The 24,051-nt window shown below is 37.7% G+C and overlaps 1 protein-coding gene and 1 non-coding gene across 6 annotated transcripts in view; one reads left to right on the top strand and one right to left on the bottom strand.

Annotated features, from left to right (window-relative positions):
• LOC121644890 (contactin-associated protein-like 4) overlaps positions 1–24,051 on the top strand; it is a 183,648-nt gene that overhangs the window by 78,220 nt on the left and 81,377 nt on the right. For 4 of the 5 annotated variants that reach the window (XM_041993137.1, XM_041993139.1, XM_041993138.1 and 1 more), the window contains exons 5-10: positions 6,452–6,658; positions 15,219–15,394; positions 15,496–15,627; positions 18,918–19,185; positions 19,295–19,444; positions 22,041–22,212. In XM_041993137.1, the coding sequence (XP_041849071.1) occupies positions 6,452–6,658; positions 15,219–15,394; positions 15,496–15,627; positions 18,918–19,185; positions 19,295–19,444; positions 22,041–22,212 (1,105 nt within the window). Of the gene's footprint in view, positions 1–6,451; positions 6,659–7,219; positions 7,302–15,218; positions 15,395–15,495; positions 15,628–18,917; positions 19,186–19,294; positions 19,445–22,040; positions 22,213–24,051 lie in introns of those variants that run through there. The other variant, XM_041993141.1, reaches the window with a different exon arrangement.
• Positions 22,442–22,524, bottom strand: trnal-uaa. The gene has a single exon. It is a non-coding gene; the product is annotated as a tRNA-Leu (tRNA).

Raw genomic sequence — 24,051 nt, forward strand, 5'->3', positions numbered from 1 at the left:
GTGTTACAATTAAGCTCCTGATCACATGTCCACTTCTAGATTCTTCAAGAGTGAAAATAAAACATCAGCAGCCATAAATCTCTAAACCACGACATATGTAAAGTAAATTCCTGCGAGGAAAAAATAAATAAACAGATGAAATTAAAAAATCATCTCAGCCAAATATTTAGCAAACACGGCCATCTGTGCTGACAAAGAATTCTTCTGACTTAAAACTGGTTAGCGGTCCCTTCCTTTTTGCTTTAAACTCAAAATGTACACTGACATTTCTTACCCATAAATACACCATAAAGACACTCAGACATTTCCTGGAGCCAAACTGTGTGACCTACTGGTGCACTTAAAATAGCAGAGGCCTGTCATTTGCTATCTTTGGGAAGAAACTAAATGGACTTGAATAATTTGACAAGGGCTAAGAGACATTGTGATTTGATTTGACAACCTCATTTTTATTGTCACATCAAAGTTTTATTACTTTGTGAAGAAATTTAGTGCTTCAACACTTGCAATAGTTGCAGTATACTACTTGGGTGTAAAGAGATTATTGAAAGTCTAAAGAAATCTCAAGAAATGTAAAACTCAAGCAACAATCTAAACTAAACAATAGCAATAATCTGATTTAATGTGCACACCATCAATATGAAAATATTATTCTCCTCACCATTAAAGTGCCATAAACAGCAGGGCAGCCAAACACAACAAAGCCGTCTCCAAAATAACAGATTAGTAACAGTGACCAACAATTGTGCTGTGTTTCCAGCCTTTTTTTTTAGCTATAATGCTCAAACTTGGAGAAAGAACCTACAAAAAAAAACCTCCAGTGTCCCACAAATCCTTTCCCCAGATTGAATCCAAGGTCTTGGCTGCAGTTTTTCTTAAGGCTGGTACACACACAGATTTTACTAAGTCTGAAGAGATTTTTTTTATCTGTTAGAGACCCCACACATGAAGATAAAAATGAAGCATTTAACAGTTTTGGTCATACTGTGTGTGGTGTGCTCCGATAATCTCAGCACAGAACAATACACACATAACGATGCTGTCCTGCAACCGATCTAGAAGCTAATCCTCCGAGCCAGAAATCTCACATGATCTAAGCAAAACGAAGAAGAGACATAGCAACAAATACAAAACCCAGCATGGCAGAAGACATATATAATGAAGTAATGGTGGTGGTCTTGGGACTATTGTTAACAGAAAAATCCAGAACTGATAAAATCTACAGACTGGAGACGGCGTGAACTTTATATCTTTCCATGCTTTCCAGTCAGCTCGCTCTCTGATTGGCTACTTTCCGTTCCACGTCACAATCCACAGAGTCACAACTCAGGAGCCGTCGGCTTTCCACACAAGCAAAGATTTTTGGTCGTAAATATTTAACATGTTCAATACTTCCTACTGTCCACCTCGTTTCGGAGCCAATTGTTGGGACAAATTGGCTCTTAACACACCTCTGACCAAATAATAATTTTATAGGATAATCTTATGCAACTTAAGATAATTGGGCGTGGGGAAGGGGAAAAATCGGGACAGAAACAGTCCAGTAATTTTTGTGTGTACCCAGCTATAAAAAATGCATCTTGAAAAACGGTTTGCCAGTAAATCCACACCAAAAATCCTCTTCATTTTTCTCCTAATCAGTGTTTCACAGAAAGAAAATAAAAAGAAAAAAATAAAGAACAGCTGAACTGTTGCACAAAGCAGGAAGACTCTGGCATAAAAAAAAAAAAATCAAGCCTGAATGTTTAGATAAATTACATTCAGCAATAGTTTTATGTTTGCTTCAGGAACAGATGGTATTAACATTAGCATCTGAAGGCCTCAGGGCGCAAAAATCTACATATTAACCCTTGATCACTGACGCCATGTCCAAGTTGTTGTTGTGTATTGCTATCATCCATATTTTACATACCTACAGTGTTATCCAAGAAAATTACCATATATATAAAGCCTAAAACAGTGGCTTTACAGTCATATTTGCTATATTTATGTGTAAATTGATGATTCAGAAAGTGAGAGATTATTGACTTAGCACACAGCCTTTCCTTTGTACACATAAAGCTCAAACATGTCTATGGCAGCTGCCAAGCTCTCAGCTGAATGCTGTTTCTCTCCGTTCGTCAATGAACAAGTAAGATCTCATGCTAGCAAACATCTATAGAACAGTCAGATACCTTAAAAGATAGTGGTTAAGTCATTATGCTGGCTGGATTTATAGCAAATATAATGCTATTTGAGACATAAAAATGTGTTCATAATCATAGCTTTAAATGTTAGATGTACTAAGTCGTTATCAGGTGATATTTTGTAGACTACAGCTCTACTTTTATTGCCATCCCACCTAGCAGACTGTACTTCAGAATGTCCAGTCTGGGCATACAACACAACATCTGCCTGTGGACAAAGGACTTTTTGATTAACAGGCCACGGTCAGTCAGGATGGGCATTAATTACTCCTCCACCCTGACACTTAGTACAGGAGCCCCACAAGGTTGTGTGTTAAGTCTTTTCCTTTCCTTCCTTTAGCACGCATGACTGCACCCCGTCACATAACAGCAATGCAGTTGTCAAATTTGCAGACAAAACAACAGTGGTGGAGCTGATCAGCAGGAAAGATGAGTCTACGCACAGGGAGGATGTGAAACAGCTGACAGTGTAGTGTAAAGAAGATAACCTCACACTACATATCAACGAAACAGAACAAATGATCACTGACTACAAATTTTTCGAGTACGTACATCACAGAGGACATGAAATGGACTATAAACATCAATATGCTGGTGAAAAAGACACAGAAGGCAAGACGCTACTTCTTGAGATCACTCAGGAAGATTAACTTTCCACAGCACCTGGTGTGTCTTACTACCGTTGCTGCACCATCAAGAGTGTCCTGGTATGGTATAGAAGCAGCTCTGCAGCTGAAAGGAAGGCTCTACAGAGGACTGTTGAAACTGGACATCACCAACTCCCACCTACCAGTGCTGAACAACATCTTTGCCTCTCGCTGTTTACAGAACTCACTCAACATTCTCAAGGACTGTTTCCACCCTGACCTTTTTTAACTCTTGCCATCTGGTAATAGACACAGATCCATAAAAACTCATACCACAGGTTTCTTGGGCAGTTTTTACTCCACAGCCATTATTGATTTATATTTACCAGGCATGAGTCCGTATCCTGACAGTACAGTCTTATTTCATTGTACATTTTTGTATAATGACAAAGTATCTTGTGTATCTTATTCTGGGGGACATGAATGCCTTTGTGGATTTTCACAAATGTTCTTACAAGACTCGTTTAATATTTGCCTTGTATGACAACAATGGACTGACTAATACTGTAATTGTAAGATTTATGAAAAAGATTATGTAAAAAGATTTATGAATTGAAACCCCTATGTTCCTTTCAAAGGCTGCTTGCTGTTACGGACCTGGAAGAAGAAGGTTTGTGAGGAATATTTAAAAGCTGGATTTTGATAAATTGCTTGCAGAGGTTTGGATATATTGAAAAATTATTTCAGGACATTGCAGATAAATACAGTTTGTGCTATATTTATCTTTCCTCTGACAGTTTGTGTCATAGATGTCAGAGAAGATTCGTGGTGATCCTGCTGGAAACTAATGCAGCATCCACCACAAAATCCTCCTCAGAAAAAGGAATGCAGCTCTTTGAAGGGAGCTGATAGCTGAGTGGGTTGGGTGCATGTCACATAAAATACCAAACCCCTGATTCAGATCCTGTCAGACCGAAACATTTCTGAAAATGATTGCTCTTTCGCTCGCTCTCTCAGCATTACCTGTTTTTGCCATTTTAGGATGAGAAGGCAGTTTGCATAAATGTTTAATAATTCCCACCATCTTTTTGTTATCTATGCCACCTTATTCCAATGCAGGGTCAAAGGGATAAATGTTTATATAAAGGCATAACCATAGCATACTAAAGCCATGTCCACACAGGGGCGAGTTTAGGTGTCTTTGCTGAAGTATTTTTATTATTTAGACATTTCATACACATGATACAGACATTTTGGGAGTTTGATTCTTCAGCATCATCATCTTCTTTGAATGTTTACATCATATGAGTTTCTGCACATGCTATAGTCTTATTCTCTGGTGTTTGTGTATTCCTGTGGCAGTTATAACACCGCGTAGAGGCCTGGCATGCATAATACAGGGTCCTCAGTGGTTTTGTGTGAATGCACACATTTCTTGAAACAATTCTGTCTTTACAGAAAACTTTTTAAAAACTAAATTTGTACTGTCTCTGTGTGGATTTAGCCCTAGATGAAAAAAATTCATGAAGATGTCATTCCATTTGTTGCTTGCATTTTCTTCCTTGAGGTTTTGTTTTAGGTTAGCCCATCACAACACCGTTTATAACAATCGCACGTTGCACAGTCGTACCTGTCAACAATAGTTTGTTCAGTACAAATATATGAAAATGAGACAGTGGAGGACTGCCATTAAAAATGTATAAACAGAAATACAAAAATTGGACAGTAAAATAATTAATATGTCAATAATTTATATAAAAAGAATTATTTTTACCATTTAATTTTTGCATTCCATTAATTAGTACAATGTGACATAAATAGACATTTATATTTCAATTTTCAGCTTTTATAATTAAATTTTGTATTAATATTCCTATGAATTTATATTACCATTTAATTTTCATTTCTTTTTATTTATTTATTTGGTGCTTTTCCCATGTCTTTCTCTTTTTAATTTTCACATCTGTATTTATTTCTGTATTATTTTACTTTTACATTTTATTTCACTGTGAATGACCCCAGAAATCTTTTTATGTATTTAATTTTATTCAGACATGGGTCATGTATTCAGGGGCATTGGTTTGTCTGTCTGTCTGTTCGTTAGCAACATAATTCAAGAAGTTATGGACGGATTTTGATTAATTTTCAGGAAATGTGAGAAATGGAATAAGGAATGAGGGTTTTGATTTTGGGGGTTATCTGGATCATCGTCTGGATCCAGAAATTTATTTAAGGATTCTTTACGATGAGGAGATAGGGATAATTTTGCCATTAGAACTTCAAACTAAAAAAAATTGCCCACATCATTGAGGAAAAAAATGTACAAAGTCTTGGCAGAGGTCTGTGTTCTCTGAGTGCTTCCAGTTTATCTACGTATTTATTGACATTTTCTAACTTCCCCATTATTTCCAATCTTATCCACCAATTAAAATAAATTTAAATAAAATATAAACATTAATTAATGTCACATTTTATTAATTGATTCATGGAAAAATATGTATATTTTTTTTAAATATTTATATATTACTTGTTCATTGACCAGTTATTATATTTCTGTATTCAGTTTTTATTTTGGCAGTTTCAGTCATCCATTAAACACCTGATGTGCATTTTCTATTAAGTGAATTTTGCTTCATATTTGTTTGACAGTTGGATTAAAACGCAGCTGTTGTACAAGATGTTGCATCATGTTGCACTGAGCTAACAGCAAGACTTCAAACATACAGTAATGATGTAATTAGTAAAGTATTATAATGCCCCCTTTCTCAGGAAAATAAGTCTATAAAGATGCATTACAATTAATCCAACAAATCCTTTATACAGATCAAATGTCTAAACATTCATTTGAATTTTTTTGTGCCTTATTGTGGTATTTGGTGCAGCAGAAATAATAGAAGTACTCAAACACAAACAGCTGGTAAACTCACCGCACTACTGCTCTTATTGTAATCCAGCAATTGACAGTATGTTTTTGGGATAATTACAGGGATTAGGCTCATCGCAGTTACATAAAAACAAACACATTTTATAGCTTAATTGGCATGTTTGGTTGAATATGAAGTAGACTGAGAATAGTGTTTTTGGTGTGACTCAGAACTTCGGAGCCTGAGCCTGCTGCTTTGTAATCAGCAGGAAATACACTGTACAGTGCAATAAGAACAGTGCTGCAAGTTAAGTGGGGTCAAAGACTTGCCAACTTCATTAAAAAACATTCAGTCAGAGAAATTAGTTGTACAGCCGAAAAGAAAATTGGATGCTGAGCTCAGCTGCTGCCTGTTTTAAATAGTCCATTCTTTACTGCCTACACTGTTTACCTCGCCTCACCTCAGACCAAATCCCCAGCAAGCGGCAGACACAGGCAGTGAAATAGCTTGATGTAAAATGATAAGCAGAATACAGATTTGTGAAATTGTCTGCTGCAACCACAGTATCACAGTAACAGGCTGAATTTATGTCTAGAGTGGGTGAATGTTTGCTTCTGAATACCTGCTTTAACTGTGATTATGTTAAACAGCAACTATGTTGTGCATGTACAACAAGAAAAATAATAATTAAAACACACAGATGCGATAACGTGACTATAGAGGCCATAATTAAGCTGCTTGCTTTGGTGATGGTTCTGCTTTGAATGGCTCCTTGTCTGAGCTGAAAATCTGTGTTTTTATTTTTTATTTTCAGCCTCTGACGTGGTGAGCTTTACCAGCAGCAGCAGCGGCCTGGTGTATCGGCCGAGTCCTGGAGCAAGACGAACATCCAAAGAGGTCATCTCTCTGAAGTTTAAAACTCTGAGGAATTCTGGGACACTGCTGCATGCCGAGGGGCTGGAGGAACTCTGCATCAGTGTGGAGCTAGACAGGGGAAAGTTGCTGCTTCTGCTCAGCCGAGGTATCAACACTCATACAGCCATCTACTATAGTTTGTCTCCTGGTATGCTGGACTGTAAAGATCTGAGCAGCAGAGAAAAGGTGTCCAAGTGTAGAAAATGTGCACCTTAAAATGACTGAAGTGATCAAATTCTGTATTTCAGCTCAAACCGTGACTGTTATTAGACTTAACCAAATCTTTTTGCACTTAAACACAAGTAATCAGCACCAAAAAGCATTGATATAAAAATAACAATTCTCTTATGAAGTCCAAGCTGGATATATGATTTTTTTTAAAGCATTGTGTGTCTTCTCTCAGGAATCTAAATGTTTTTTAGATTTTAGAACAGTCTATTTACCATTAACTGATGTGTTCAACAATATTTTGCCCCCATATTTGAGATTTCCCTTCTCCAAGATATTGTTTTAGACACATGCTGGACAAACAACTTCATTGTGTGATTCATGGTGATATTAGTGTAGAGCATCTTTATAAATAAGAATGATACAAACACCTCTAAAGTCACCTGACTGGTTAAAATCTGGCTCCCATTCTGCTGCATCTCTGTAGTTGCAGGCATGATGGATGGTCCCTGTTCACTGCAGCATGTGCTAGGGCTGGACTCTGCAAGTCCTGATGCTTGGCTTATGGTCTGAACAGAAAGGTGTGACTGTTTATGTGCATATGTTTGTGTAAATAAGGTTAAACCAGTTGTAAGGCTGAATCATCACCATATGGCACACCTCCTTTCAGGATTCTCACCTGGCTTTATCTGTCCATATATACATGTATCCTAAAAGTTTTCTTTTATCATCCTTGTTTTTTTTCATCTTCTTACCCTCTATTAAATTCTCATTAAAATGTCTATACTATGTTCTACCCTTTTTCCATCTGTCATCCATGAAACTTTTTTCTCTTTTAAGGTTTTGACAGTATGAGACAACCACTCTATGCCCCTCAAGCATTTAGTGTCTACAAAGAATCTGTGCCACCCTTTTAAAATGACCCAGACATTTTTGGAATATTTTTACCATCACCTTGAAAACCTGTCCACTTAAGATGTGCTAGTCAAAGAAAACAACCTCTAATGTGACTGAAGTCACAATTCAAGGATTACAGTTGCGGTTAAAAAGAGTTTTAAAAAGTACAAGCTGACAAAAAGGCTTTTACTGTAGCTCAGAGGTTCTTGGACGGTCTTGGTTGTGCAGGACTTCTGAGCTGAAAGTTCATCTTGTAAATGTTGGTGTAGGATCTACGTCTGGGAGCAAACTTTTTAGATTTAGCTGTATTAATAAAGCTGCGATGTGTATTTCAAAAACTTGTCTGCAAAATGTTCCCTTTGACTTTGGTTGCTACAAAGTCCTATAGCATGATCTCTCTACCCCCATGCTTAGAGCTGGACAGATGTCCTTTTGTAATATTCTACACCTGAGTTGTTGGTGTGTGCGCTCCAGTTTTATGTCAGTGCTCAAGACTTGTTTACAAAGAATCTGGCTCTGAATTTAGTGGTGAGGATCTATATTCAAGCTGGGAATTAATTTGCTTTTCTACACATTTTTACATGCTTAAAATGCTTTTGAGAGGTTTGGTTTTTTTTTTTTATCTTTAACAGTTATTACAAACTGATATTTGACATTTTTTTTTCATGTAAAATAAAGCACCTTAGAAAGTGTGGCTTAGAAGAAATGACAGTACTGTGAAAAAGTCTTGAGTCACCTCATTTTTTCATACAGAACCAGCAGAGCAGGAACAAGGTGCACTGATGCATTTTACATTTACTAAAATAAATGGAAATACATCAGTGAAATTCTAATAAGTTTCAAATGAAATCTTTGGCACAGCCACATTTATTCTTTAACTTTCTTGTTATTTCTTTAAAAGTCTTAAGGACTAGTTCTCCAGGCTTCTTGATGGACATCTACTACATCAAGATGATGCTTCAATAAAGCTGGAGTCCAGGCTCTAGGGAGGATTTATTTCTCCATCAGACCTATTGCCTATTCAGTCCAGTTTTTAGTGTCGTTTGGTATACTTCAGACTTCTCTGCTTATTTTTCCTTCTGTAATAATGGCTTCTTGACAGCCATTTTTCCATTGAGACCATTTCTGAAGAGGCTTTAGAGAACAGTACATGGAACAGCCAAAGCTCCAGATTCATCTCTTTCTTTATGAAGATCGCTTTCAGATGGTGTTGGTCTGCTTTTTGTTGTTTTTGCCTGAAAAAACTCTTTTTGCCTTCATGTGTCCAGTTTCCTCCATTTGTTAGGTCACAAAGCACACCATGCTGATAAATGCCAAGTTATCAGCCAAAAGCTTTTTGGGAATCACCTTGTACTACACATTTAACATTAATGGGGCTTCATTGCCTTTTTACATTAGAAGAAACTTTCCTGTTATCTTTTTTATATCAAGTATATTTACACATACATACAAACAAGCCCCAATGATATTTACCCTGCCATCTTTTCTGTTTCCAGCTTCCTTCACTGTTAGGTATCGGTCTTCTGGAAAAGAAAAATCTTTTTCAAAATGCAGTTAAACGCTTTTGTCAATTTGTTTATTCAGTTTCATTCTTTTCTAAGCATGATATATTGTGTAATTAGGATAATCTGCTAAAGTCTCTGAGCCTGTGCCTATGCATCATCCACTCTGCTGCGCCAACAGTGATGCATCCAGGTCTGCAACCCCACACCAGTTCACCATGAGGTAACACAAAGCAACAGCCCAGAAACAACAACAACCAAAACACAAATTAGATCCTATCCTATTACTGTTCACCAGCAAAAGCTCATATTGTGCAGTGTTACGACCCGACTCTGCTAGGGTAAAAATGAGCCGCAACGAAAAGGAGAACTCTGGCAAGATTGTAGGGGTGAAACAATATTGATTCATTACACACAACAGGGGATGAGGTACAAACAAGGCTGAAAAGTGGGGCTAAGGGAGTAGGGGTTATCGATGCTGCTTAATAAAATGCAAACAAAACATTATCCTAAACAACTCAAAAACAGCCAGTCACAAAGAACAAAATACAAAGCTGGCCTTCAGAGCTAAAGCCACACAAACAAAGGAAGCAGCATCATTAATGATGAGTCTTGACACTATACAAATACACACACACAAAAAAAAAAAAATAGATACTCAATAAACACAATAATACCAATAACTTTTCCTGTCCCAACTCCACACAAATTTTTAACTAGACTAACAAAATAACTAAAGGAAGAGCCAAACTGGTTTTACAAAAACTTACACAAAACAAGACTTGTACAAGTCAGAAAAGTGAGCTTAAAACCAAGTAGTTTTAACACTACTGGAACATCAAAACACAATCCTCTGATACAAACAGAAGTAGCTACTAAGCTGTCAAACTATCAGTTGTATCATCAGTCACATGCACAAGTCAAAAGTCCCAGCAAGCTCGAGGGCAGACTGTTACTGAGCCAACAGCTGCCAGTGACTGAGCGGTTGCAGAGGACTCTTATTTCTTGGTGATTGACAGCAGAAGCATTGATTGGTCCATCAATCATCCAATGAGGAGGGTGAAGTCGAAGCTGTGACATCTCCAGCCAATCCCAGCTAGGTGACAGTGAGCAGGTATTTGCATGCAGAATGGGGCACAGGTGGCGACAATGAGTAGGCAGCCGCAACATGCAGGTTAACATTATAATGTAATGTTATCTGTATGGTAGACTGAATTTCACCCCTCTGTTATGCTCTCTTTACATAACTTTTTTTCCCTCATTTTCTCCATCAGAGGATTTTTGCGTCACATCTGCTGTTACATTCATTTGTGCCACAGTTTAAGTTTGTCTTGAGGTTTTGCTCCACTTTTAACTTCATAAAGGGAATAATAAAACTCCTATTCTGTAGAATAAATTTAGAAATACTAAACCATTGTGTTGTGGTGGCTCACATTTAACCAGTTTCCTATAACTTCCCTTTTGCTCCACATATTTGATTACTCTTCCGAAGACTCTAATTGATTCTGTAAATGTTAAATTTTGTTGGATCAGCTCCTCTTAATTTCAAACTTAATATTGCAGATGACACTTTTTAATTTAGTTTAGCTTTTTGTGTCATTTTCACTCTATTAAAATAGTCACTTTATCTTCCACAATGGAGAAATTTTTGATCTTGTTGCGAATGCCTTACGCTGTGACCCGAGGTGTGAATCGTTACAAAGCCACAGTCATCGGGCTTTATGAGACTCAGCTGCTGAAATAATTATACCAGCAGCTTTTCTGATATCAGCAATCAGATTTTAAGCCACTGTAATAGAATAGCAGACAAGATACAGGGAAGTGATATTGTCTTGAGGGCATGTGAAGAAGGATAAAATCACCCAGCTTTGTGTTCAGCCAGTCGATCTAAACCTCCTTTATGAGCAAAAACTACTGTGTCCATTCACTGTTTTTATATTTGCATTCCTTTCTAAATGACTTTACGCTCATCTGATTGTAAATTATTGTTCAAATGAGATAAAAGATAAAGATAAACAATAATAAAATAAGCTTGATTTTAAAAATTAGATTACTCTTGGCAGAAAATATACAAAGTAACCGACTATTTACAAATGTTGGAAGACTAACTTTAAAAAGCTTAGATTTTATATGGAAAGTCAGCCCATCTAAGGTGTAGGCCATGATTCTCAGCTGGAAAAGGGTTGAGTTCTCCAGCCATGTTGGAAATGAGTCTTTGCCTCAGACGGAGGCATTCAGATATCTTGAGATCTTATTCGCGAGTAATAGCAGGATGGAATAAGAGGTGGAGAGATGAATTGGGTCTTCATCAGTAGCCCCAATTCAACCCTGATCTATGGACACAAGATTTGGATTGTGACCAAAATTTCCTTCAGAGGGTGGCCGGGCTCAGCCTGAGAGATGCGTGAGGTGCTCACACATCCAGAGGGAGTTTGGCTTGAAGCCACTGCTCGTCTGGATCAGAAAGAGTCAGCTAAGGTGGTTGGTGCATCTGATTAGGATGCCTCCTGGTTGCTTCGCCTTGGAGGTTTTCCAAGCGTTCAGGGAGGAGACCCTGGGGTAGACCCAGGACCTACTGGAAGGAAAATATTTCCTTTCTGGCCCTGGAAATGCCTTGGAATTCCCTATGAGGAGATGTTGAGTGTTGAGAGAGGTGTGTATGTGTCTCCGTCCTGAACCTGTTGCCTCAGCGACCTCGGATAAGTGCTAGAAAATAGATGGATGGAGAGATGGCATAAATGCAGTGTGCAATGTGCACTTAACAGTGAATAACTTGGTTATTAAAATCCAAATAATCAATATACTGTAGTTGTTTACATGAAAAACTATAGAAGATTAATGAACTGGAACGTTATTGGAACATATTTTAATACAGAATTTCATTAACACACCCTGTGAGCTTTGTCTTAATGGTTTCATTGGTAATGTTTACCTTCAAACCTTGTGGGTGTTTTTCAGAGGATTTGAAGCAAGAGTAGTGATGAGTTTCAGGTTGTTACACCATCTGTAACCTCAAGGATGTCAAAGCTGTTTTGTGAAGTGTTTTCTCCATCCCATCCTGCGTTAGGCTCAAGCCACAGGTGGACTTGCTGCCTGTAGGCATAGTGTGAGCTGCAACTGCTGCAAGACAGCATCAAGAACAAGTCTCGTGTATAAAATACTGAGCAGCTTGTTATACACCAAATTTGTTAAGTAAATACTGACAGAAACATTCACATGTAGGAAACTAAGCACACACCCGATCTTGTGCACTTTTCCATTAGAAATTTTAATGAAGATCACATTGGGTGCATGTGAACTGGTACAGTAACTTTACCTTAATTCTGCTCATAAATGTCTATGCAAAGGACTATGGCATGCCCTTTCTGGGTCTTACAGTCTAATTAAATGTAAAATGGTGAAGTTGCAGACACTCATCCACGTATGTTAGGTTAACTGGTCTTTCTAAATACTCCCTAGGAGTGAGTGTGAATGGTTGTTTGTCTCTCTATGTTGGCCCTGTGATAGACTGGTGACCTGCCCAGGGTGTACCCTGCCTCTCACCTGCTAACTGTTTGGATAGACTTCAGCTTCCCTGCAATTGTGATTTGGATTAATCAGTATAGAAAATGAATGAATAACTCCAGATGGGAATTGGCCATTGTGAACAAGGAGAACAAAGTAAAAGCTCAGATTTTAGAAAGTTTAACTATTGTGAAGTGTGACTGAGGGAGAACCCACATGCAGAAATCACCAGCAGGAGTCAGAACACAAGACTTTATTTAAAATAACTCAATGTGCTTCCACAGCAAAATAAATAAAGTACTATTCCCAAAACTAATAAACAACATTTAGGAGTAAAGACATGACTAACAAACTGACTGAGAAGGGCTCTGACCAACCCGACAACAATAGCAAACCTGGACAGGACAGACGAGGGTCCGACAACAAAGGAAACTAAGGAGCATTTATACTGAAGGAGCTAATGGCTAAACCCCATCCAAGAAACAAAAGACAAAATCCAAAACACAAGCAAACCCACAGACCATGACGTTCAATTTATCATCATATATGATCAAACTTATTGTGTATCTGCTGCCATAATGGTGATTTTTCTTGTTCATTGCACATTAACTGGGTTTAAAAGTTATTCTGGAGACTTTTATGAATAGACAGTGTTTTTAAATTTTAAAAACTGACAAAACTCAAGACCCAAGTTTGTGTGATGGTTAACTCCTTTTTATAACTACGTGAGATGTTTTTACACCACATTGACTCTGAAGCATCCTGAAGTCCAGAAGCCGTAACCATGACGCTGCAGGTCTGCTCCTGTTCAACGTCAAGGTCTTTGAGGCCAAAGAGGATTTTATAGCTCCGTATCGTTGGCTTTTACTCTTCCTCTGTGACCGGAAGGATGATGTCATGTCATTACTGACCTCTAGCATGAAATACTTAATTTCATAAGTCAAATTAATTGTTGATGTGTGAGGTTTGGAAAATTATTGATAGATGATTTGTTTGTCATGACCATTTCACTTAAAAAAACATTTCTGGAAAACAAACTTCCAGAGGTCCCTCCACCAATTTCAGAGTCTTAAAAAGTTTCCATTCAGTCTGGAGATGATTTCCCATTAAAAAGGAAGAAAATGCAAAGAAAAACAAGAGAATACTTCATTCATATTAATAGATCAGCTTCTGTGTTTTGGACAATATTCTCTCTTTGATTCCAACTTTATTTTTCTGTCATCTTTCATGATGTAATCAAATCATCCATTTAATGAAACATCCAGCCAGCGAGGTCCTCTTTTCCTCCAGCAATATCATAATTGTTCCATTAATCAATGCCAGGAGAGAGATCTTATTTGTTTTGAAGCTGTGTTGTCTTTCCTCCCATATTGATTGCATTGCCCCCACTGAAATCAAATAAATCAACGCAACTGCTGTGTTGACAGAACAGACCTCATCTGTATCTCGAGGTAGATGTTAGAAGTCTCTCCAATGAAGTTTTTTTCTAAAATTACAGTAAAATCTATTTCCTCACAGATTCAGCTGAAATATCAAAAAATAAATGTGTCCATCATCCTCTAAAACTGACAGTTTTTATCTCTCTCTGAGGTTGGGATTGCCGCGCCTGAAAGAATATGTAATACATTTTTAATGTGCGTCCTCTGTAGTTCGCTCACTCAGCAGAAACGCAACGTCTCTCTCTCTCTCGTGTCCCCAGTGGGGGGTGGAGATGGATCCACTTATTAGCACCGGCTGGTGCTCATTTATCATTAATGATGTCTCACTAAACTTCTCTCGCAGTTGTTCAGAAAAGACATTGTGACATATCTGGCTTCGGTTTTGAGTACAAATATGCAGATGTACTTAGTTCCTAATGAGATGAGCAGCTGACCTTGCAGTGATGCTCCCTGTGGGATGCTAAGAAACGAGAAGTTTTTTTAAAGCAGCATCATGTCTGGAGTCTTCAGGCTGGCGTTGCTCTGACATCCGGCCAGATTGTTAGAAAGAAGCAGACAAGGAGGTCAGATAATGAGGAGAAAACAAACTTACAGGTCAGATAACAAACAACAGGCTGTCAGATCAGAGCTACTATAAAGGGAGAGAAAAAGTCAAACAGGTTGCATAACTCTAAAGAAATATGACAGCTGATGGAAGAAAAGCTTCACATTAGATAAGCAGTGTCTGCCTACATCTGCAAGTCAAATAACTAAAAAAAACCTGCAGTTTCTTCTTTAAAATGACATTTTGTCTCCTTCGGCTTTATGCGTAAAGCTTCTTTTTTTAGGTGTGAAGATTAGAGCTTGTTCATTAAACAGTGCTGACGTGTTAATTAAAAGTCCCAGTCTGTCTCTATAATTTGCAGTAGTCACAAAGTCATTAGGTTTCATTAACACTCTATTTATTTTATCATCTCTTGTCTCCTTTTCTTTCTCTGCCTTTCATTCATCCATCCATCCTCACTTTTCATCCACTTACATCTTTCTAATTCTTTTGTCTGCTTGCTGCCTTCCCATCCTCTTAATCTATACTCTGTCCCTTCTTGTCCACTGTTTTCCTCTCTCTTTCTTATCCTCTTTTTTTTTTTTACCTCTTCCTTTCCATTATCTTTCTCAGGCAGCGCTTCGTCCTCTAAGCGTCAGCTTCTCGCCTCCCTCGGCAGCCTGCTAGATGACCAGCACTGGCATCATGTCGTACTGGAGCATAAAAACAGTCACTTCAACCTCACTGTGGACAAACACACTGAGAGAGTCCAGATCCCTGCAGAGTTCAACCACTGGGGCATCAAACAGGTGCAACAAAGCACACACATCAACACAGACTGGTGCATTTACACGTTACGCAGCAGATATGTGTTATTTCTTATCGAACTTGTCATATTATTGCTGTTCAGCTTAGTGTCGGGGGAGCCCAGAAGCCAGTCTCCGCTGAGAAGAACTTCTATGGCTGTCTGGAAAACTTGCTCTACAACGGTCTCAACCTGATAGAAACAGCGAGAAACGGTGACCATCAAATTACTGTAAAGGTAAAAACATTTTATACGTTATAAGCAGTGGAAGCAGTGTTCAGATCATTTAAGTTAAACCACAACCCCCAAAAAATGTTTGTAAATTTAAAATGTAAATAAATTTAAGCACACTGATTTACTATTCTACTAAACAAACATTTGATTCAGAATAGAGCATGAAAACATCAAATACTGAAAGGAAGACATTTGAAAGACGGAAGAGTGGCCACAAAAGTTTAGAAAAGTAAGGAGTACCAACAATAAACAGCTGCTGGAACATGGTGCAACCAATAAGTTCACTGAGCAACAAGTCAATGACATGACTGAGTATAAAAAGAGCACCTTAGAGTGGCAGAGTCTCTCAGAAGTGAAGGCGGGCAGAGGTGCATCAATCTTGAGATAAGCATGTCTACAAAATGGGGAAAAATTTCAGAATAATGATCCTCAACAAAATAAAGTAATCTACTCCACATGTTATTAACAAAATCATAAAAATGTCATAAACTCAGCAGTGAATGGCCATGACCTTTACACCCTGTATTAAAAACCTACATGATTCTCTACTGGAAATCACAGCACGAAGTCAGGAACACTCAATGTGTCTGTGAGCACAGTTGTGCAAATGCAGGTGTTAAAAGCTGCTTTTTTCTCTGGGATCCTGGGAAGTCAAAGAGGAAAACTGTTCTGAAGTCAGATGGAGTGACACATGAAAATTTTTATTTGGAAATCACGAATGCCTCATCTTCCAGACTGAAGAGGAGAGAAATCATCCTGCTTTGAACCCATTAACACCTGGATTTATTTACTATTATATAAAAAGAAAGTAAATGCAGGAAAAAATCTGAAAAATGCTTTTAAGATAAAGATTACAATAAAACTGACAACAATTAAATACTAAATAAATTGATAATAATTAATAAATGAAAAGCATTATAAGTAATTAATCTAAAAAATAAATATGTAAATAAGACTGAGTAAAAGCAAATAGATAAACAAAATATACCAGTTTTATGAGAAGAAATAAAATAAATATAATCAATAAAAGCTCAGATGGGTCACAGGTTCCACAGCGATAAAAATTATGTAAGATTTCTTACATAAGACGTAACATGTTTTTTCAGGGTCCTTACATATGATACTGCTTCTGCCATGACCTAAAAATGACCCAAATGTTAAGGTTACCATGTTTATCATTTTTTACAAATTCAGCAACTACTGTATATCTGGTCTCTCCTCAAATGCGCCTCCTTGTGGAACTGACAGCTTCATCAATGCTGAAAGATACAGGTTTTAGAGCAACACATGCTCCATTCAAGATGTTTTTCTCAGAAAAGCACCTTTCAGTAAGACTGCTAAACTCCATTTTGTATCTGTTACAACAGCATGATATTGTGGTACACAAATCTGATTTCTGGACTGTTCTGCTTTCAATGCAGACCTTATATCAACCAAACACATTTGGTGCATCGAAATATTCAAAATATGACAAAAATACAGGACTCTTTCTATTTTATATGTGATATTTTGATGTTTCTGTGGGCTGTCCTAAATTAAATAATGATTTTGGAGATGTTCAAGATCATTGGATTCTATTTCTGTTCTATTTAAACCCTCTTTTTAATTGTGGTTGTATTTTTATTATGTAAAATCTTCTTGTTAAAATGGCCTTGCAGCTAAATGTGTCCAATAAATGTAGCTAAGCGTAAATTAACAAGACAGTCACAAACAAGGTAATGACTCGTTCCTCAGGAAGCAAACTGCATTAAAAAGATACTGAAACAAAGCAAACATGTGACTTTATTAAGTTACAAGAAGGGGCATAAATGACAGCAGGCAAAAATTTTGTAATCACATTCATATTAAAATTATCAATTAACTAAATATAAAAACTTTGATCATTTGAAGTGAAAAAAAGTAGATATTTTTTTATTTATTTAATTTTTTTTGAGAAATGAAAAGAACCTTTATGTTCAAATGTGATGATGACAGATCACGTAAACCATTTGGAAGAAGCAAAGATCTTTGATGTTTGGCTCCTTAATCTCTCTAAGCTCTGGGCTTTCACATCTGAGATAGAAGATGTCATTGGTAGCCAGAGTCCAACTACATCACGCAGAGAATGTAGGGTATGATCGAAAGATTGTGACAGAGTTCTCTTTGGTCCACCAAAAGCTGCTGAAACTAAACACTTTGCTGTGATTTGTTCATTACCATTCCACCTAACAAACACCGAGAGCTAAACAATCTCAGTTTCTACAGTTTCAGCAGCATTAATGAGTTCCTTGCATGCATGAGCATCAGGTCAGCCTCCAGAGTTTACGAAGGGATTTCCACATGCAGGTGTGCTCGTACATGTTGACATCCTCACAGCACCTCTGGGAAATTATCTGGATATTAGTGGTGCCGTTGCACGCTGGCTAATGAAGCTAATGAGCACTTAACAAGGACAGTGAGTGATGAGGGAATGGAGGACCTTAAGGAGGTTTGTTGGAATTTTTGTTACTCTTTCTCACTTTTGTTATTAGAAGATAAACAGTGGTTGTACAGTGATAATAAGGACGAACTCAGTTAAGCACTGACCCATTAGTTTCCAGCTCCGTTTAAAAGGGGCTCTGATATTCCTTAGCGTGATGGATGCTCGAATAGAGGATGTTTTACAAAAGCTCTGCAGCTCTCGGAGTAATCAGGTATTTATAGTTTACTTTGATAGAGACCAATTTTAGCTATTCTCAAGGCCACAGAAGAAAATAATGCAAAGTCTTTAAAAAAGCTTGTATGCACAGGTTTGTGAGAAGAATTTTGGATGTGTGTGTAGAGAAAGGCTTTTGGCGACTTTTTTTCCTTTATATTTTGCAACGGCGATGCATATCCCTTCTCATACATTCATATATCACTTTAACAGCTCTACAAAGAGCTTTGAGATGTCATCTTTGTTTTCAGAGCATTGTAAAGATACTGGGCTGATATTCCCAGTAGAGACACTGTGCAGTAACATACATTACTGCTGCAGCTATGGCAATGAATGCAATATCGTTACCACCCCTTGAAACAATGGACTGCAAAGAAAATAGCTGCAGAGTACTGTTCATATGCGTATCTGCCTCTCTCCGTTGGTATTTCTACTTGGTGCTAATGGCGTCTGTTCTCAAGGAGACTTGCTGATGAGATCACTGCGACATGAGGTCGCATCGACACGCCCTCTGCAGCTGATTAATATTCATGTTTTTCTGTTGTTTTATCTCTTTAGTAATCTTTTCTTTTTTTCTGTCCCGCCTCTTCTCTCTTCACTATGCATGCTTCTCTCTCAGGGCAATGTGACCTTTTCTTGTGCTGAGCCAGTTTCCATTGCCGTGACGTTTCCAGGGCCTCAGAGCTTCCTCCAGTTACCGTCGACACCCTCATCCTCCTCAGTGGGTTTGACCGTAGGGTTTCAGTTCAGGACTTGGAACAAGGCGGGGCTTCTGCTCACCTTTGACCTCCCTCAGCAAGAGAGTGTGGTCTGGTTGTACCTGCATGAGTCCAGACTCCATCTGCAGATCAATAAAGGTGGCAGGGCGCTGCTGGAGCTCAGCACAGGTCAGACGAGTGAACTGAGTCTCATACTAACTTCAACACCAATGCCTAAAACCTGTTTTTATATGTTAAATATTACAATAATAAACATTTACATGTATTCTTTTCACAGGTTCTGCTTTGAATGATGGTCAGTGGCATTCAGTGGATCTTACCTTCAGAAGCGGTCGCCTAACAGTCTCTGTGGATAAACAGGAAGGAGGCGTTTCTCATGCTACACCCTCATTTCCTGTCACCATATCAAGTCATTTCTTCTTTGGAGGTAAAAGCTAGTAACCTTGAAGTCAACATGATCGATGTTACCTCATTTCTTTATATTTTGGTTTCATGGAGCCTGGAAATCTTTTACAGTGGCCTTGAGCAGGGCTCCAAATTAGCACCAGCCAACTCACCAAATGCGAGTTAAAATTAAAGCTTACTAGCAACTTTGTGGGGTGATAAATTAGTGATACATGTCTGAAGCAACCGAGTAAAACTGACTTCCGTTGTGGAGAACTGAACCATGGCTGCTTAGCAGGCCAGGGCGGGACTTTAGGTTGAAATAGGTTGAATTTCCCCCTTGGGGATGAATAAAGTATCTATCTATCTATCTATCCATCCATCCATCCATCCATCCATCCATCCATCCATCTATCTATCTATCTATCTATCTATCTATCTATCTATCTATCTAAATCTTCGATCATACCATTATATCGAAAAAGCAAGTGGGCAGATTTTAGATGTTTCCCTGCTGCACCTAACTCAAATCATTGGGTATTTAAGAGGCAAAGAACTATTTAATTTGAATCAGGTGTATTGCAGCAAGGAAACATCTAAAATCTGCAGGACTTCTTGATCTCTGATCTAGTTGTACAGGCCATACTCACAGAGCAACAGAGAAAGATGAGGTCACTGGATTTAAATGCAAATACTTTTGGAAAAGGTTTGAGAAATAAGTGAAAAACAGCAAATACGTAGCATTTGGCTGCATTTAAATGATATTGGAGACAACAAAGCTGTGAGCAGAAATTGTAAAATGAGAATATCCATCACTTTTTCTTGTTCTATAAGATCTTGGATTCATTTACTTAGTTTGTTCTATGTTCAGTTGTTCATTTAGAGGTTTGGTTAAAATGTTAAACAACAGTAAATCTTTTTTAATAATAAAAAATTGCACTAAAAAACTTTCATAAAAATGCTGAATAAAAAATACCCTCACAAAAACGATTTATAATTAAGCTGAATGAATGAATGATGAATGAAGCAAATCCCTACATGAACTCCATGTATCATTCATCCACTTAGTGTGTGTGGTCTCATTTATGAGCTACTGTCTGAACAAAGTGCAGCTAAATGAGGAGAGAAATTTACATGAAGTAAGTGACGTGTAGAAGGAAAAGAAAATGTGATGGTGGTTGGACGATGTAAGTAACTAGCCTGTATATAGAGTTAGTACATAGTTTATGCATTTTATTTCTGGACGATACTTTCTGAACTGATTGTGTTAGGCCTGGTACACACATAAAGATTTATTTAATCTGATGAGATTTTTTTATCTGGTCAAGACCTCACACGTGAAGATAAAAATCAGGCATTTAACAGTGTTGATTGTACTGTGGGTGGTGTGCTCCAGTAATCTCAGCACAGAACAACACACACATAACAATTCTGTCCCACAACCAATCTACAATCTAGACCTCCGAGCCAGAAATCTCACGTGACCAAACGTGATCTAGCAGAAACAAAGAAGAAACATAGCAACAACCAGAAAAACAAAGAAAAAGAACCATGGCAACAACAGGGGAACACAACATCCAGCATGGAAGAGGACATACAAGACGAGGGAATGGTGGTGGTTTTGGGACTATTGTCAACAGAAAAATCCAGAAGTGAAAAAAGTAAAAGACTGGAGACAATGTGAACACGGACTTTATATCTTTCCTTGCGCCCCAGTCAACTCGCTCTCTGATTCTGTTCCACACCACAGAATCACAACTCAGGAGTCTTCTGGGGAAGGGGGAAAATCGGGACAGAAATAGTCCAGGTGTTTGCGAATTTGTGAATGTGGGGAAATTGAGAAGAAGGTGTTTCTCCTGTTTAAAATGACAAGGGTAGTTGGGACATAAACAGCCTGATAATCTTAATTTGTATACAGTCCAATCACCATCAACCAACACATTCAACATACTTTAAGATCCTTTATCAATGCATTTGTCTATGAACATCGAACAAAATGAACATAAAATATTTACATAAATTACTGTTTTATACTAAATGGTTCCTAAAGAGCTGTTAGCTGAAACTTATATATATACAGTATATATATATATATATATGTATATATATATATATATATATATATATACAGGTATATAATGTCGTAACAATGGTAGATAATAATAATTTAAAGTCCATTAAAAAGCCTGGAGAACTATGCCTGTCAAATCTAGTCTCAGTGAATCTTTGGGATATTTTTTCATTTCTTCGTCTTCAGTATGTGTCTTATAGGGGGGAAGTTGCCATGTTTGCCCTCAGATTTATGTATTAATATTGGAGCTTTTGATATTGCACAGCACTGTTGGTGCTGTCAGCTCTAACCTTCCGCTTGTGGCGGTTTAATAATCCAACTTATAATTCTTCTTTATCTTTTCTATGTGTTATCTTCCCCCCCAGTAGTCTCTTCAGTCCTTTTCAGCTCTCTCAACTTCTCAGCTTTCTCTATTGTTTCCTCCTGGCCCTGATTGTAATCCTCCCATGTTCACCCTGTCCATGCAGATTCTCTTGTGTCCAGATCACATGAGCTACTTTGGTTTCTCCTTTGAGGCAGCCTGCAGTCATGTGACTCTCATCTCTGCCATTTGTGTGTCCTCATCCAGGTTGTCCTGCTGAGGATCACAATCAGGAATGTAGAAACCCCTTTGGAATTTTCCAGGGTTGCATGCGTCTCCTCACAGTCGGGAACCATGCTGTGGATCTGATCAGGGTGCAGGAAAGACTTCTGGGAAACTACAGCCAACTGCAAATCGACATGTGTGGCCTCATCGACAGGTTGGAGTCACGTTTTACATACATTTAACTTTTTTCTGCTTCTGTTGATACGACAGCTACAGATAGTCTTGCTACTAACATAACATAATTTCCACTAACATAAAATGAAGGCTTATGGCTGAACATATGGTGTTTGGGATTCTGATATTTAACGTTTTATATTTTTGGTAAAGGAATTTAATAAATCCATTACCTGTTTCTTACCATTTGCCAACACAATTGAAGCCACTACCAGGAGTGGGGTTCGAACCCACGCGGACATTTGCCCATTGGATCTTAAGTCCAACACCTTAACCACTCGGTCATCCTGGTTGCTGGTGACCTTGGCTGAACTGAGACTAGTTAAACCGCACAAGGAGCCTCTATTTTATGTTACCTCATATAAGAGACATCTAAAAAAGTTTTAAAAATATTAAAAGATTTTTAAAGAAATGTTTATACTTAAGTTTAAATTCATTCACAGGCATAAAACCTACTAGGTTTTATTTTAGCAAAGATATATATGTTAAAACTTCAGTTTTTTAACTTAGGTTAAAACTTAGGTTTAATACAAACATAAAGCATAAAAATATAAAAACCTGTATTTGGGTGGCACAAGATGTTACATGTCAAACTACTGCTGACATTATTATTTATTTACATTCAGTTGTAATTAAAGAGATGATGTGGCACCTCATTGGTTTGTGGAAATAGATGACAAACAAATAGTGTCATATTTTGTTTTTATATTAATTCCTTCTTTTTTATTACTACAAACAAATAAAAAAACTCTTTACTTAATCTAAACTGTGAACCCTATTGTATACTGGAATAAGATTAATAAGAAAAAGAAAACCTTTATTTTGTTGTAATAGTATAGGTGCAGATTTCAACAAGAACACACAAAAAAATAATAATATGTATATTATATGGTCTAACAGGGTGAGTACGTCTTTATACAGCTTGACACTACACATTACATTCATACCTCTATAGACCCATTGGGAGGTGGGGTTAAGTGCCTTGCCAAGGACACTATGACATGTAGTCAGTGGAATTGATCCACCCTACCCTACCCTACCCACCTACCTACCCTACCCTACCATTTGATTAGACGACAACTGCTCTTCCGCCTGAGCTAAGGACATAGCCTGTGAGTCGAGGTAAAACTACCATGAATGCGGGAACGAAACCCGAGATCGAGAGTTCGCACACCGCATTCGGCAAGACCACAAACGTGCGAAAATTACCAGATGCTGCCGGAAAAATACACAAATACATATGTAAAAACGTATTTGTGTACACACTTGTCCATGTACTTACTCAACATATTACTTTGTAATATGTGTCCGTTTAATATGGCTTTGTAGTGTTTCTAATGTTTGTTTATAATATAATGATCTTGCAGTTAAATAAAAATAAATAAATGAAAAGATAACCTCTATTATGGGGCTGCCATTGGTGCTTGCTGAGCTGGAATACCCTGTTTAAGAATGTCTCGATCCTGTGCCTTGCACCGCCTGCAGTACCTATTACAACACAAAATAATTCATGTGAAAACCAAAGTTTTCACATAGTATAATGCACAAAAATATGTGATCTTTCTTTTGATGTGATTCACATATATTTTCCCGAGGACCCAGACTGGAATATGTAATCACGTCTCATAAAGAAAGTCTTATAATTAGTGGTCAACAAAATCAGTTTTATGTAAAGCGTAAATAAGCACATTTATATAAATCAAACTCACCACTGTGAAACTGTAGCAGCATTTACTTCAGGTTGCTGGATTGTGGTCTCACTCATCAGCCTGGCTTTTGTGATGACGCACTCCCTGATGTTTTTGTAAGCGCGTACCAC

This window comes from Melanotaenia boesemani, chromosome 8 (genome assembly GCF_017639745.1).
Source record: "Melanotaenia boesemani isolate fMelBoe1 chromosome 8, fMelBoe1.pri, whole genome shotgun sequence".
NCBI classification, from domain to species: Eukaryota; Metazoa; Chordata; class Actinopteri; order Atheriniformes; family Melanotaeniidae; genus Melanotaenia; species Melanotaenia boesemani.